At 34.6% G+C, this 16569-nt stretch overlaps 2 protein-coding genes across 3 annotated transcripts; both read right to left on the reverse strand.

Annotated features, from left to right (window-relative positions):
• Positions 1–271: 271 nt before the first annotated feature.
• Positions 272–5466, reverse strand: LOC103487640 (uncharacterized). Its single transcript, XM_008446042.2, has 7 exons — positions 4970–5466; positions 4656–4786; positions 3423–3671; positions 2690–2824; positions 2294–2476; positions 1432–1593; positions 272–843 (listed from the first exon to the last, which is right to left on the reverse strand). The coding sequence occupies exons 1-7, from the start codon at positions 5322–5324 to the stop codon at positions 412–414; spliced, it is 1647 nt and encodes a 548-aa protein (XP_008444264.1). The 5' UTR covers positions 5325–5466; the 3' UTR covers positions 272–411.
• A 6873-nt stretch (positions 5467–12339) lies between these two features.
• Positions 12340–16258, reverse strand: LOC103487638 (SH3 domain-containing protein 1). Of its 2 annotated transcripts, XM_008446040.3 has the most exons (10): positions 15772–16258; positions 15513–15626; positions 15227–15296; positions 14957–15105; positions 14405–14506; positions 14126–14326; positions 13938–14000; positions 13550–13735; positions 13158–13232; positions 12340–12768 (listed from the first exon to the last, which is right to left on the reverse strand). In XM_008446040.3, exons 1-10 carry the CDS (start codon positions 15829–15831, stop codon positions 12616–12618), a joined length of 1173 nt encoding a protein of 390 aa, XP_008444262.2. In that variant the 5' UTR covers positions 15832–16258; the 3' UTR covers positions 12340–12615. The 2 variants fall into 2 exon arrangements, with proteins under 2 accessions (XP_008444262.2, XP_008444263.2); XM_008446041.3 differs by lacking the exon at positions 12340–12768 and having other exon boundaries at positions 13155–13244; positions 15772–16232.
• Positions 16259–16569: the final 311 nt, after the last annotated feature.

The raw sequence follows: 16569 nt of genomic DNA on the forward strand, positions 1-16569 counted from the left end.
TTAGATCCAAGGAGTGGCCAACTCTCCTACATGCTTAAAAAACTAAGCAATTAGATGAGTACATCTAAAAAGAATCCTGACAGTTTGCTTCATGATGATTATATAGTTCTTACCTGTGTATTACAAGTATATGCTTTAACTCTTTTCTCCTTTTCTTTTTAAAATCCTTTTTAGATTCTCTACTTTTTTTAGACTTGAATTATTAAATTCTCCTTTAGAATTTACTTTAAAATTTGTCTTAATTTTGCATCATTTTTTGTTCTTACTCATATAAGTTTAATATGAAATATTTCCATGCCAAGGATAGAGCAACTGAAGTCATCGAAGTGTTTATCTAGACTTCTTACAAGGAGACCTTAGTATCTATTAGTACAACAAAAGAAAAAAAAAATCACTTGGTTGCCTACGTCTTCAACTACTGATTTTGGTTGAGTTTTTTAAGCTAATCTGTGAAACAAATCTTACAAGGGATGAGGCAGCTTGATGAACTCTGTCCATCAAACGATGCTTCGGTTTCTGCATATTCGCAGCTAACCATCGGTAATCTGCCAAAGTAGAGTCAGATAAGGGGTGGAGGAACTCACATTTCTCCAAAATGTCAGAAGGGGGTACTCCACTGATGAGGTTCGTATCTAACTTTGGTTTACCTTCAAACAGTTCTTTAGGAACAACCACAGGACCTTCTATGGCAGCGGGCGAGGCACCGGGGACTACCTCCTGCTTGAAAGGCAATGCTCTAGCAGTTTGCAAGCAAAATTCTATCCATTGGTGGATCAAAGGGGAAGGTCCTCTAACTCTTCCACCTATTGGCTCTGTCTCGATTCTGGAGGTGGCAGGAATTGCCTGAAAAGACAAACATATTTGATAATTGACACCATTACTCAACCTCAAATTTTGAATAATGAAAATGAGAGTTGTGACTGCACCCACCAAGTAGGTGGCGTGAACATACATACACCGAAAACCGATCAGATTAATCGACTTGAGGTTGGTTGGTCTGTTTGGTGTGACCATCAGGAAAAAAAAACATTTGACTAGTTCGAAGAAAAGTGAAGAACCCGACCCAAAAATTTGAAAACACTCATTCACCCACATCTTTTTCTCCAACAATACGTGCTTCCAGGGACCTCCTCTCCTCACCTCTCTCAGTTCTCTCCCTCTCGTTCTCTCCAGCAACAACAAAATTCTTTTTGAAAAAAGTAAACCAACCCAACTGTTGCCAGTGAGTTAGCTGCCACATACAGGAGCCTGCAGTAGGTCTCAGTGCCAGTTTTTTTCCAAAACCGACACCAACCGATGTACAATCCTACAATCAAGTGACATTGTCCATTTCTTTCTAAGCCTAGCTTCAGCATTAGGTTCGTGTTTGAGTTTGAACCTTATGTTTAAGGGTCCTTAATGTAAAGAGGACATTGGTTAATTGGAATATACCCATAAATCAGCCCATAAGCTTGATCCAGACTTGGGAACAACCACTGCAATATTTGACATGCGTTTAACAACCGGAAGAACATCGCTACTCCATCCAACAGCTACCCACACATCCCCAACTGCAAATGCTTTCAGATAGTGTGTGCTATCGAATAAACGTACCTGTAAGACAAGAATGTAAATGTAGTGTACAACAATGGACAAAATTGTAATGGTCAGCAATATCAGGTGAAATGAGAATTTAAACCCCATCATTTTCACCCATGATTTTGAAAGGATTCCTCACAAAATTTAGAGTTTAGTTTCCTGTTTTTGAGAATTGCGCATACAATTTTTTTAATCCAAAAACTAGATTTTAGGAAATAGATAACAAAACAAAGAAATTCATCGGTCAGCAGTGTTCATAAGAAAAATTTTTAAAAACTAAATGTTTATCAAATGGGACCATAGGAATCGATTTTCTTTCAACTCTAGATGGCTTGAACTTTGTGTAATTTTCCTTCCGTTAAGTTCCTCCCTTTTTGGTAATATTTCTCAAAATGAAACAATATCTGTTATCATAATAAATTACATAACACTGGTAAGCTAAGAGTTAAGCCAGAGCCAGGGATTCCCTATAATTTGGAGCTAATGAGAATCATTGCAATGGAATCTTTCAGCAGGGGGAAAACATCAGCAACTAAAATATAAAGAACTGATTTTAAAGTTCTGAAGGAAAAATCAAATTCGACAACTTTTCCATGACAAAATAGATAGAGAGAGAGAGAGAGATGGAGAGGTTCTATTTTGCAAGTAATAGTTCGAATTTTTTTTTACTAAATTCATCGTTTTTGTCATCTGATTGGAACAAGATTTGTCTGACCTGTTTTGCAAGCGAAGTTAGATTTTGCTGTATGGCATCTCGGCCACCAGGAATTTGTGAGCTAATGTTTTCTGTGTTATAAGATGCACCCATGTACTTAAGAACAGCACCAATTACTTCTCTAGGTGAATCAACCATTGAAATCCTTCCTTGAAGTTCAGGGCGCCATAAATCTGACCAGTCCTGCAGCAGAAGTACTGATGAACCTAAGAACACTAGAGGAAGCAAATTGCTCTTTAGAGGGAAAGAACGACTTTAATTTCTAGAACAAATTGAGATGGAAAATGTTACTCTTTAGTTAGCCAAGAACTCGAAATACTTGTACACGTAGATAAAATGAAACTCCATAACAGAAACAGTCATGGAGGACAAAAGTTATCTACTCAGAGTTATTACCTCCATGGGAGCCAAGTTGTTCTTCCGAAATTTAACTTTATTGTATGCTATAACCATGCATCCCCATCTATATGGAGCGGACCACATTTTACCTTCAGGATCTATTTCACCCTCAGAGTTTCTGCGCAGAAGTACCTGCAACATTGTTAGTGAAAATAAAATATGCACGTAGTAATATTCTGAAATTAAGGGGAATATTTTGTTCGGTTTTGTATGACAGATATGGCTAAGAGATTAGTTGAAGTGCGTACAAACTATCATACAGAGATTTGATTTCTTTTTATTGACTGAACACTTTGTGACTTCTCTCTGTATCAATGGAACATTGTGTTTTCTTCTTTAAAAAAATGCATGCAATGTCATATGTATGTATTTCAGCACAATCAACATAATTGACAACTCCACAAAAAGTTGAAGTTTTTAACATCTAAAATTGTTAATGATATATTAATTTTCAACACTGAGGTTCTCTTTTTAATACAAATTGGGTGAGGGGATTAGAACCTAGGACCTCTTGGTTTTCAGTACATACAAATATCAGTTGAGTTAAACTCTTGTTGGCAACACTTACTAAGATTCACATAATTGAATCGGTGTTGGCCACCACTCTGTTGAAACACTTCGTATATTTAGCATAGAAAGTTGAAACAGAGAAAAAAAAACCACTTAAACTATTACAAGCGGGATTTCAAAATTAATCATCAAAGAGTGAAAAGACCATTTACATTATTACCTTCCATTTAGTGCTTAAATTATTATACCAGTCTTGGTCTTCCACATCTTCAATAGGTTCGATAAGAGCCTTCTTAATTAAAAAGTTCAGCCAAGAATCGCCGACACTAACAACATCAGCAACCATAATGGAAGAAGGCTTAACCTTGCTTTTACCAACGGGAACAGATAATTCAGAAAAAATACTTGCAAGACTTCCATGGAACTTCACAGTGAATTTTAATCTCTTCCCTTGTGATTGAATAAACTCCTACATGAGAAAAGCAATAAGAAATTGTCCCAACTCTGACCAACATTCTCAACACATTAGGAAAATTAACTGCAAAAGAATTCTTTAAAAATAGGTTTTCATTCTAAAAGGGTTATAACCTTGGACTTCATTATAGATAATTCAATGTATCGATTGGAAACAATTTAAAAAGAGCCTAATAATAAGATGTTAGGTACTAGATATTTAATATGGTGTTAGTAGTTAAGAGGTATAAGGTAATTAGATAAAAGGGTAGTTACTGAATAGAGGTAGTCACTAATGTTGTTATAAATTAGAGGAGGGAGTGAGTAAAGCTGGGTCACATTGTAAAGTGATCTGGGGCTTGAGAGAGTACCCTCGTGAGGGAGGTTCTGAGTTCCTTTATACTTGGGTTTATTTGTATTTCTTCATAGTTATATTGCAATACATTCGGATTTAGTTCTTGTTAGGAAGTATCCTAACATAAGACTCCATATCCTTTTGATTAAGAGAAGAGTAACCAAAACGGGAAGATGGCTATGTAGTTCAGACAATTCAGTCAACATTCTCCTCCCTCCATTATATCATTGGCTAGAAAAGACACCCATGTCAAAAACAACATCCTTCCAGATCAAAAGAAAGATTTCTTTGGTCGATTCAAAGATGAGGATCAAGAGAGGCGGGCAAAGCAGATATGAACTGAGGAGTTTCTACACGTTTTCAGGAGAGTGAGGAAATGGAGAGATTTTGGGAAATTCAATAAGTTGGAGATATCACGACCTTACTTAAACAGAATCCAGATTCTATAGTTGTACTGTCGTTTGAGTTCTATAATATCTTGGAGTTGGAGATATTATACATTTTCTACAATGAGCATTTTGATGATTCTAATTCTTGAATAGGATATGTAGCCCAATTACCATATCACTTTTGCTTGTAATGCGAAAGTGAGGTACGACCGGCTAGCCAAGGAAAATTGAAAAAACTCCGGGAACTTAGACAGACCTTAATCCAAGAAGGAGGAATAGAGTCACGAAGAGCAACGACATTCAACGGAACGGTCAAAGCAAACTTCTTAGATTTCCACTCTTCAAATTCTTCATCCATTTTCTTCTTCTCCACATTCTCATCCTCACCTACACAGCAGAAAATTATAAGTTCAAAAACAACAAAACCTAAGACAAGCAAAGCAGGACCAATAGTTAAATGCAAAGCCCTCAAATCAAAATTCCGAACAATTACTTAAAATGCGATACAAACCAAATCTACAAATCGACGCTACCGAGGCAAGTAACATGAGAAAAATGCAGAGCACTTACTAGGAACTACGTTCTCCTCTTCCAAGTTGTAATTATCTGACGTCAAAGAAGGAGGCAGCGGCGAAGAAGCCGCGAAGGATGATCGAGATCCGATGCCGAAACCAATACTCAGACTGAGAAAAACGACCGCCGATGCGGCAAGGCGAAGTGGGGGGGCGTGGGGAATTATTGGGAACTTAGATTGTTCGGATGGCTCCTCCATTGGCGAATGAGTTTGAGTTATGAAGGAGCAACAGCGGAAAATGGTGGTGTAATTGGAAGAGAAAGAAGGGGAAGGGAGGGAGGATGAAGGATTTGAGCGGCGAGATGGGAGTGGGAGAGAAAGGCATGTGCCGGAGGGCAGCAATGCCGCCATTCAAACGGAGCTCGAGGCAGAGTCCAGGTCTAGCGCGTCGTTTACTCACCAATCACGACTCAAGACTACTCTACTTGGTATCAATTCAATCTCTTTATCGCCATGGAACTCAAATCTGTTTTCTCAATTCAATTTCTCTCATTTATATAATAAATTTTGAGTTTTTTTTTTCTCTTCAATAAGAGTAAACCAATTTATTTATTAGGCTAAGTTATAAAAAATGCTACACAACTCTCTGATTTGCGTAAAAAATGTTATAAAATCTCCTTTAAGCTTTTGAAAGTGCCTGCTTCCGAACGTTTCCTTTACAAATCCGAATTTTTCATAAATACTCTTAAATTTATTTTTTAAAAATATTTTAACCATCAAATTTCTTAGTAACAAAATTTTTTAGTTAAAATTATAGTTTTAAATTTACATCAGTGTCGATATTTCCGTCTATATTTTTACATCTCCATGATTTTAATATCAATAAAGGTAAATCAATTACATCCTAAAAAAATCCTAAAAAAATCCATAGTTCGACGTCAAAATAACACTCCTATACATAATATAAATAACAAACATGTTTACTTATCTAAAAATAATAAAATATTTATTTACTAAATTAAATTTATTTTTTGTTTCTATAATTTTTTTCATGAATATGCATGTAAATCAAATTTTCTATAAAATTTAGATAACCATTAACATAGACATTCGTAAATATTTTAAACCTTAATTAAAACATAAAGTATACAAAATTTCAAAATAAAAGTTTCTACTTAAAATATACTAAAACAACAATTAATCAAATAAAATAAAAATTAAATTATCACTATATTTGACACTTAGGGTGTGTTTGGGGGAGGGAAAGAGTTATAGGGGAAAATGATTATGATAATCTTAGTGTTATGATAATCCTAGTGTCATGATAATATGTGTTTGGGGGAAAAGTTATTATTGGTAGTGTTATTATAATATGTGTTTGGGAGAAGAAATATGAAATGTAGTGTTATAATAGTATGTGTTTGGAAAAGGGATTATTATAGTAGTGTTATAATAATATGTGTTTAGGGAAAGAATTATTATTGTAGTATTATTATAATATGTGTTTGGGGGAAGAATTATTATTGTAGTAGTATTATTATAATATGTGTTTGGGGGAAGGATTATTATTATAGTATTATTATAAAATGTGTTTGGAGGAAGAGTTATGAGTGTAGTATTATTATAAAAATTGTTTGGGGCAAATATTACGTTAATTAGATTTATGTTATATTTTTTAAATAAGGAATGTTAATATAAGAAAAAATAATGTATGTCATCGGCGGCAGTAGTCGAGTGGGTGGAATGAACCTCATATATGTTGTCTTCTATATCAAAGTTTGTTATCTCCCTATTGATAAGGTTGTGGAGGAGACAACATGCGAGTATTGTGCGACATTGAACTTCTACAGGGTAGTATGACTTTCCCCGCAGTATTGCCCATCGACCCTTCAAGACACCGAATGCTCTTTCGATTACATTACGAGCAGATGAATGCTTCATATTGAAGAACTCTTTCGACGTTGAAGGTGCATTTTCAAGGCCACGCCATTCTTGTAAGTGATAGTGTTGGCCTCTGTATAGTGCCAGGAAACCCTCCGCATTTGGGTACCCGGCATCAATCAGGTAGTAATAGCCTGTGATCACAATGCACGATTAAAATGTCGCAACTGATACTTGCAAAATTGCATTCATAGGTACAATGTCGTTGTTACTTACCCTTGGGCACCTTAAGCCCATTAGGTCTTGAAAGGGCATCACGGAGGATGCGTGAGTCCGCAGCTGATCCTTCCTAACCGGCAAGTACGTAAACGAAATCTCCTTTCGTGTCACACACGCCAAGTACATTTGTGGCCACCTCCCTTTTGCGTGTTCTATACCTAGCCCGGTCACTTGCTGGAACGTTGACTTTTATTTACGTTCCATCTAATGCACCTAGGCAATTCTACAACGCATAACTACAAATTATTGAGAAGAACTAACATCGTTGTGTTCGAAGTACGTAGTTCGATATAAATGTGTACCTCAAACCACCTCCATCTTTGATCTGTGCATTCATTAGGTACTGGTTGTGGTTTTTTCAAAAGCTCCTCATGAAGTCGAATGACGGCCAACAAGACCATGTTGAAATGGCGGGAAATTGTCTCACCCGACCGCATGAACTCTCGTTGAATGACACGATTTTTCACATCGTGCGCAAGAATGTGGAGGAACATTGCTACCATCTCCTCAACATCGACGACTTCCGTCGACGTTAGTCCAGCAATGGTCCTCAGTAGGTGACACAGAATGGCGAAACATCTTCGGTTCATTCTCGTACTTTGGCGACAGACAAGGTCTGAGCCATGAATCATGCGAAAGTAAGCTAACTGTCTAATCCTATGCCTAGTTTCATACGGGATGTGCGTTATCCTCTTTGTATCGTTCTTCAAGAGCTCTAACATTAGTAACAACTGTCGTTGGGATGCTATGGACGCATTTACAATAGACGCCAACTCGTGTTCGTCCATTATAAATTATAGATTGACACCCTGTTGGAAAATAATCCTAACAATGCGTTAATTTCGAATGTTGTTAACCTAATCACCTAATATCAATCTTGGTTTTGAAATGTTGGAAATATCTTCAAAGGTAAACTAAGTTAATATGTTTACAAATTAAGTAATGGACTTCTACTACTTTTTTGAAAATACGTTTGTGCAAACTTCATTTATGTTTATGTTTCCATTTATGTATATATGGAAGTATACGTATTTAAATTTGAGAAATAAAACATATTGCTAATTTTCAATTGAAATCTATCGTGAACGTTTCAATTAATTTTACTTTTTCAATAGAGAGATTATCCGGTCTGTAAAAAGAAATCACAAATTTCTATATAGCTTTCAAAGTTTGATCTCTATTTTAATTTGAGAATGTATAAGAATAATCCACTAAAACAAAATAGTATCATCCATATAATTTGTCTAACGTGACATTTATATAAAAAAAATTCAAAGTAATATAAATTATATTGTTTTTAGAAAACAGGCTTCTAAAATTAATATAAATAGTAGGATTCATGAAAACAATTATTTCTTTTTGTACTTTCCCTTAGTCTCATTACTATGCATCATCCACTCATATGTCTCCAATTTGACCACTCAATCTGTATTTTATAGTGTGTCAAACTGAACCATATTCAACTGACGTACAGATATATATTAAGATACGTTGTTAGAACTTTTCTATATTCTTTGTTGTACTCTAAATAATTCAAAATTTACTCTCTTGTTGGTTTTGAAAACTCTTTTGATTAAAAACGATACTAAACCTATATCTTGGGATCAAAAGTGTAATTATTACAAGAAAAATTTTAAAGTATAACAATTTTAGAGTTGCATTTGGTGGGATGTCAAAACAGAAACTTAATAAAATTTATAGCAAAGAGGGCAGCTGCACAATATTTTTTTTAATGAAATTTCAAAAAACCACCAGAAGAGTGAAGTGAGCAAAGGGTTTGCGTTTAGACAAGGAAAACTACTATTAAGTTAAAAGGACTTTCTAAGAATAATACAATTCGTACCCTACTGTTCGAAGCATTTCATATAACATAAATAAATTGTAAGGAAAGAAAATAATTAATTACAAAAAACAACTAAGTACACGACATATACATCGACTTCGTCAAAGAAGGAGTTTTATAACTGTAGTACCTCGTTTACGAATGCTTAAACATTTACAACCTGAAGATATAGACAAAAAATGAGCTTGTTATTACATATGTGTGCCGATAAAGATAACGTATTGTAAAAAAATGAATGACAAAACGAAAATGAAACATACCTTAACCACAAATGAAACTTCACAAATTCATGGAATAGTTCAAAAAATCAAACAAAGTGTGAGTACATAATGTATGTAAAAGAAGGTAGCCTCAGAGTTAATTTGATTCCCGCAAAGACGTTCAAGAAGAACGCATTTACGATACCATTTTTTGCGGTGGACTTGATAACATCATACGTAAAACAGAAGCAACCAAATAGAGATCCTTCTAATGTGTTTCATGGAGACATATTCAGAAAACAATGATCAGTGTCACAACATAGTACGGGAACAAACATGGAGCATTGAAAACAGCAAGCATTATTTGTGACAGTGCAGAAGGGAAAAAAACCATAGGGAGAACAGAGTACAACAAGCATACTTGTTAGTACAATTAAGAAATAAAGTGTCAAAATTTTGAAGAACATACAAATTTACAGAATCAAACAATGGAGCATTTTTTGTTCCAAGGGGTCATTCAAAATAAGAAGCAAACAAATTTACAAAATAAGTGTTTTGTAAAATACAGACAAAGGCAAAGAAGGCGAAACACATGGGTTGAATTGAAAATATCTTTTAGCATAGGAGACAAATATCAAGTGTCGTTGCAAACATGATAAACATACCATAGAACAAAGAATGGAATGCAAGTATAGCAAAAGAATTTGAATAACATACCAAAGACAAATGCAAGTATACCAAAAGGGAAAGTTAGTCGAATATGGAATGGAAGGAGGAAGGCTCCATTATATAGTAAAGGGAGTATGAACCAGCAGTAATTAAGTCCAACAAGAATCCCATAAAAAGGGGGTTTCACAAATTCAGTCAAACTTCAAGCAAGTAGGAGGTAATTTTTTTCAACAGAAGTACACAGTAGGCATGACATTTTTTTCAACAATAGACATGACATTTTATTACATAGGCTACAAGAATAGATATAATTGAGGATGTGAGAGCAATTGAATACAACAATTGAAATTGAAGATGTTCTAAAACAAATTAAAACATGTTCAAGATACAGAATTCCAACAAAATTTAGCACATTAGAAGGCAGAACAAGTTATGATCACATATGGACAGAAAACAAAGGAATACATGTGAAAAACAGAGAGTCAGGATGAGTAAACAAATTCAGAATATATGTGAATAACAGAGAGTGCGAATGATAGAACAAATTTGGAATACATGTGAAAAACAGAGAGCGCGGATGATTAATCAACTTCACAGACGAGACATTAAACAAAAATTCAACAGAAACCCTAATTAAACTCATCACCGCGAACAGGAATGAATATTGGACTGATAATAAGAACAAAAATTGCACAAAACAATTAGATTGACCACCACAATGCTCATCATAGGCTGACCATACCTTTGGTGCACACCGAGAACCCCTGCCGTGCTCCGCCATGCCCGTACTCGAATTCCTTTCACCGATTTAGTGTAGCATCTACCATAAAATGGTTGTTCGGTATAAAAAAAGTGTAGTAAACTCGTTCTAGGACTGACAAGAGTGGGGAGCGGCAAGGGTTTCTTCGGCAGACGAAGGGTATGGAAATATGGAGAAAGGATGAGAAACGTTTCGGAGGTCACGCACGTTGGTGGCAACCGATCAACGAAACAAAGGAATAAGAGGGGTTTCGGGAAGAGTAGGGCAAAAAATGGAGCACGAAGAACTCGGACATCTCCTTCGAAAGAAGAAGAAGGAGATATAAATTAATTTCAAAACGAAGAGAGAAGATATCGGTAAAAGGGAGGTAATCAGAGAAAAAAAGGGAAGATAATGAGAGGAAAATGTAACGAAAATCACGAGAATAACTACGGCGTCAGATCAGAAAATGTTAGAGTTAGGAAAGGCGTACGACGGGTAAGGCAGTAGGAGAAGATAGGTTAAAAGGGGATTAATTTATACGAACAAGGCCTACGACGGGTAAGGCAGTAGGAGAAGATCCCCTTTGAACAAAATACTTGGGTCAAACTTTCTTTTTCCCTTTCCCCCTTTACCCAAGACCCAAACACCCCCTTAATGTCAATTGTAACAATACTATTGAGACAGGTTGTGTTGATAGGTAAATAAATTTAAAACTATGATTTTAACCTAAAATTTTAGTCAGAGAAAACAGGTATGAACAGATCCTTAGAAGTACCTTTTAATTCTAAGCTCAAGAGTATTTATGAAATTTTTCAATGGTTCTAAATAATTGTAGTGGTCTTCATTGAAAACTAATGGTAAGGTATTTTTTTGACATTTTTAAAAATTTAAGAGTATTTTTGAAACATTTGAAAGTTTAAAAGTATTTTTTGACACAAACTACAAAGTTCATAGCTTTTTTTTTTTTTTTTTTTTTTTTAATTTAACCAATTTTATTATAATGGTTTGAAGTAAAACCGTTCGACCTTACCCAAATGGATTTAAAAATGGACTTTTTAAAAGAAAATCTTTGATAGCAAGGAAGTTTTGTTTTTAGTTTTTGAAAATTAAATTAAACTCTAAATCGCTTGTTTCATTTTAATTACAACTTAAAATGAGAGAATTTAAACCGGAGATCTTTTGTTCTCGAAAACACATTAAACTAAATCCAAGTTAGACAAAATATGTGGTGTAATTAATTTAGAGTAGTTTTGGCACAAATAGCTCATTTTGATAACCCACATATTTAAAAAACCAACTTAAAATTTGAAAACAGAAACAGTATATTTTAAAGACGTGTTTTTTATTTTGGAAATTGGCTCGAAATGCAACTCAACTCTTCCACATGAGAAGAAAATGAAAGAAAATAAATTTTAACTTTCAATAACAAAAACAAATGATGACGAAACAAGACATAAACTCTTCATTTTGTGTCCAATCAATTTCTAAAATTCAAATTTTGTATTTAACATGTTCCTAAATTTTCAATTTTTTTCTTCAACTTCCAAATTCTATTGCACATGCATAGGTATGAATATGTACTTGACATAACCTTTCATTTCAAAATCGAGGGCAAACGATAACTGTAGTCCTAAAATAAATAATAAAATAAGATAGAATTACATTTTATATATACATATACACACATATATACAGTCTATCGGTATTTATCATTGATAAAATCTAAAATTTTACTATATTTTAATTATATTTTGGATTGGAGAACCCAGTAAGAAAGATATAGAAAAATTAAGAACGGGGCAGTGCTCAACCTGGCATAACTGACCTTAGGATTACACCAACTACAATTTCAAAACGAATATTAATATTATCAACCAAATAAATAACGACACATTTTGGAATAATACAAAACTAAATTCAAAATCTCTAATAATAATTACAAATCATTTACTTTTTAACAAAGAAACAAAACCTCTTCTGCACAAAGAAAAAAGAGAAAAGAGTTGGGGTATTGAACATGATAAATATCACAAACGAACACTGGCAGCCGCATGGTACATGATGGAAAATGCAATAATCATGGAGATTTTATGGGGATTTAGAGTGAGATAAAGATCGAGAAGTGGATTGTACTTGGCATAGATCGCTCAGCGATATGTTTTCTTGCTTCTCGACATATGCAGAGGGAAACCAACCTATTTTTCCTTTGCATTCTCCCTCAGACCATCCGTTAGGCCACACCTGATAAAACATCATGATGAACCATTTGCGAAAAGATGCATTTATAATAAGTTAGAGTTGTTTGCAAAAAGATGCATATATAATAAGTTAGAATTGTTTAGTTTATTGTTTGTTTTAAGTTTTAATGTGTATGCATCTCATTGTGCACCTAAAAAGTGATTTTAAAATAGTTGAACTCACCTTTATCACGTTCAAAACCACCTTAAAACACAAATTTAAACGTCAAAAAGGATTTTGAATGATTACAAACATGTTAAAGAGTAATTCTAGCTATCTTAGAAACACTCACCAACATACACTTAAGTGACAGCATTTTGTTGGTTATCATATTGATAATTAGTGATGTTTTTTTCCCTTATGATCAGAAATACGTGAAAGCAATACAATACCTGACGAAGCATGACATAATCGTCAATAGATAAACTTAACTCGCCGTCTGCCTGAGCATCAAATGGGTGAATAACCTACAAGAAGAACTAAGTTTTATTATAAACTAGAAGTAACGTGACTACAGAACGCAAAATCTAAAAATATTCAACAAGTTCCAAAACACCAGCAGCGAGGCGAAACACCATAGTTATCTTATTATGCAAACAAAAGACTATGAATATATACAGATGATCCTAAGATTTAAAGGACTAATGACATTACAAGACAGTGAAATAATGCCAAATATTCTCAAATATTATCATTACTAATTCATGGATCTGAATTTTAATTCCTCCAGTTATTTAGGATAGAATGTTGTATGAACAAGACCCCAAAAAAGTTGAGAGCTTACTTTTGCAATAATGTAGTCCTTATTTTCATCAAGAGGGCCACGTGCATCAGACTTCTTCGACGTTGTCTTTTTGTACTCAGATGGTTGATCACTTTCCTCTCCATTTCTAATTGTGGGTACTGTATTTGTGTCCGTCACAAGGGCCGCGGTTGACAAAGACCCATCTGATTGTGCCAACTGAATCAACTGGCCTCCAATAATAAACAATGGAAGAAACTACGGAGTCATAACCTCTCTCACATAAACCGGAAATAATAAAACACAGTAAGCAATAAGCATACAAAATTTCCTGTCGGAATGAAAAACAAGCGTAAGAAGAACAAAGGTAGTATTTTCACTAAGAGTATCGGCGTAGGCTCAAAGCCATTGAGCAATGTATGTAACCAACCTCATAATTCAGCCTTTCTAAATTAGTAAGGGCATGTTGGTGGTAAGATCTCTCAGCGTCCACCTACAAAATGAATTTACCCACAGAATACTTCTAAGTACATTTCTCAAAGAAATTTTGTATAGATAAATAATCCAAATAATGAAATAGCATGAAAGTTGGTCAAAGAGTACAAGATATAGCAATACCATAGTACGAAGTCTTTCATAAGTTACTTGTTGCTGTTGTGCCTCAACCGATTGCATAGCAGTGGTTGCTTCTCTACCCAGTGCCATCATTGTAGACTTAAGTTCACTTAATCTTGCTTCTGCATTTTCAAGCCTTGTGGCACTCTCGGCCGAAATAGAAGAGTCTCTTGACTTAGCTCGGCGTCTCATAACTTCAGCTGCCTGAAAAGAATGTATTCTGTTCACTACTAAATCCTTAGCAACCATACATTTAAATTTGTACTTCAGATAAAGTATTACCTGGATTTCCACTTCTTGTCGCAGTTTATCGTAACGGTATGTTAGATGACGGGCATCCTCCAAAGGTGCCCCTGTTATTTGCGCACGTAGAGGATCACATACCTGAGGTTTATACCTGCATCACAATTAGAAGCATAGCAAAGAAAATAGAAAAAACATACAATTTTAATATTTCTTCATTATAAGTTATGAAATATATTAGTGTTCCTCAGAAGTACATCAATACCAACCACTTCAATGAACTATGTAGTTGAAGAAAATATAAACGACTTACAGAAACAATGTGTTTCTTTCCCCTTTTCACGAGTTTCAGATTTTTTCAGCTTAGACAAAGTTCATTGATTCTAATTTGTCAAGATGAGCACGCACTAGTAGTAAAAGCAAACAAAGAATACGATTACTCTTTCATATATTAATAAACCAAATAGAAATTTGTGCATACAAACACTTGAATCTATGAACATATGACTCACAGAAAAACAAAACTACATTTGTGTAAAGATAATAAAATAAGTAGGATGTATGAAGGCGCACAAGGATTTTCTCATTTACCTGATCTCCCAGGATTCCAAGTAAAGCTTCCCTCTTGTCTTCAATTGAACTATGCGATGTACTGAAATTAAGAACAGCCGTCGCAAGGGGTGGACAGCTATTCTGATTATTGGCTCCATATTTGCTACAATCATCAGCTAACCTCCTCACTGCATATTTGGAAATGTTTGAGTGCATACATAAAGAGAATATATCTTCTATACCAGAAAAAGATAAATGTATAGCCAAATGAAAGACATCAAATGGGAAAAAGAGAAACAAAATCCTTACCAATCGCCATTTGCTTTGTACTCAAAGAAATAAAACCTTCAATACCTCGAACGATATTCTTCTGAAAATGCTGCCGAATGCAATCGTTTCATTTTTGTCAATAATTGGTTAGAAACTTAGGATATATTAACTAACGTCTGCTTTGATAATATCATTACAAACAAAACTATATCGATAGAACTTGTAATTCACAGTGCATATCAAATTCAATCCTCGAATCACATATTATCTCAAATTCGTAAATAAGGACCAGGAATAAAAGGAAAAAAAACCAACGAGGCTCTACCTTAGCTGTCCTGGTAGAATTGTAAAGATTATGAAGCTGCTGATGGCACTGGATTTCAGCTTCATCAGCCAATAATGGTTCCGTACCGAAATGCCCTAATTTTATCATCAAGGCCTACAAACACAACGAACATAAGTCGACCAAAACAAAAAGAAAAACACTCCACTAACAAAGAGAACAAGAATCACAGAAACAGTACAGAATCCGTGACAAAAAGAAACAAAATCAAGAAAACGACTAGAATGAAAACGACAGTAACCTGTTGCTGCTTCGCAACCTGTTCCCTGAATTTGCTGGCTTGCTTCCGAATAGCCTCCATTAAAGAAAAACTACTAAAAACAAACGCGATTCAACTGGATCAAATCACACTCGATTCTCACAGCAGATCAGGTATCGCTCTGTTCAAATGAACTTGATCATAGAGACAAAAGAATGTTTCTGATCCCCCCAAAAAACGCGTAAAACGAAGCAGAGGAGAGTGAAGTCAATCTTGAAGAGTCGATTACGGAGAAGAAGAGAAGATGAAGAGGATGATGATGGAAGCGAATATAGGTGAATTTGTTATGGAAAAATTGATGATGGATAATGAATGATTGAGAGAACAGAGAATAGAGGAAGGAGGAAAAAAGTTGGGAGTTGAAGGTGAAAACGAAGAAATAGTGGAAAAGGGCACCGACTTTTTGCGACTAAAATTTCTTTTCCGACGGCCAAAAAGCGCTTACTACTCGCACGTGACTTCCATTCGGACATTGCCAACCTCTTATGCTGATTGGTCTTTTTTTCAAAATATATACCAAAATTTGATTGGTCTTCTTTTAATATATCTACAGGCGATTATCAATTTATCGATCCATACTATAAATTATAGAAATTTTGTAGCCTCATTTTATCCTTTTATTATAACTTTCTTTTTGTCTTGTTAGGACAATTTTGTCATTCATATAGTTTTAATATTTATAGCTATTTTCACATCAACAAGATAGAAGTTACATTTCTTAGCTTTTCATCTTCTTATTATAACTTCTCTCAAAATTTTAAAATTTTTTCTCCAATTAAT

This window comes from Cucumis melo, chromosome 7 (genome assembly GCF_025177605.1).
Source record: "Cucumis melo cultivar AY chromosome 7, USDA_Cmelo_AY_1.0, whole genome shotgun sequence".
Lineage (NCBI taxonomy): Eukaryota > Viridiplantae > Streptophyta > Magnoliopsida > Cucurbitales > Cucurbitaceae > Cucumis > Cucumis melo.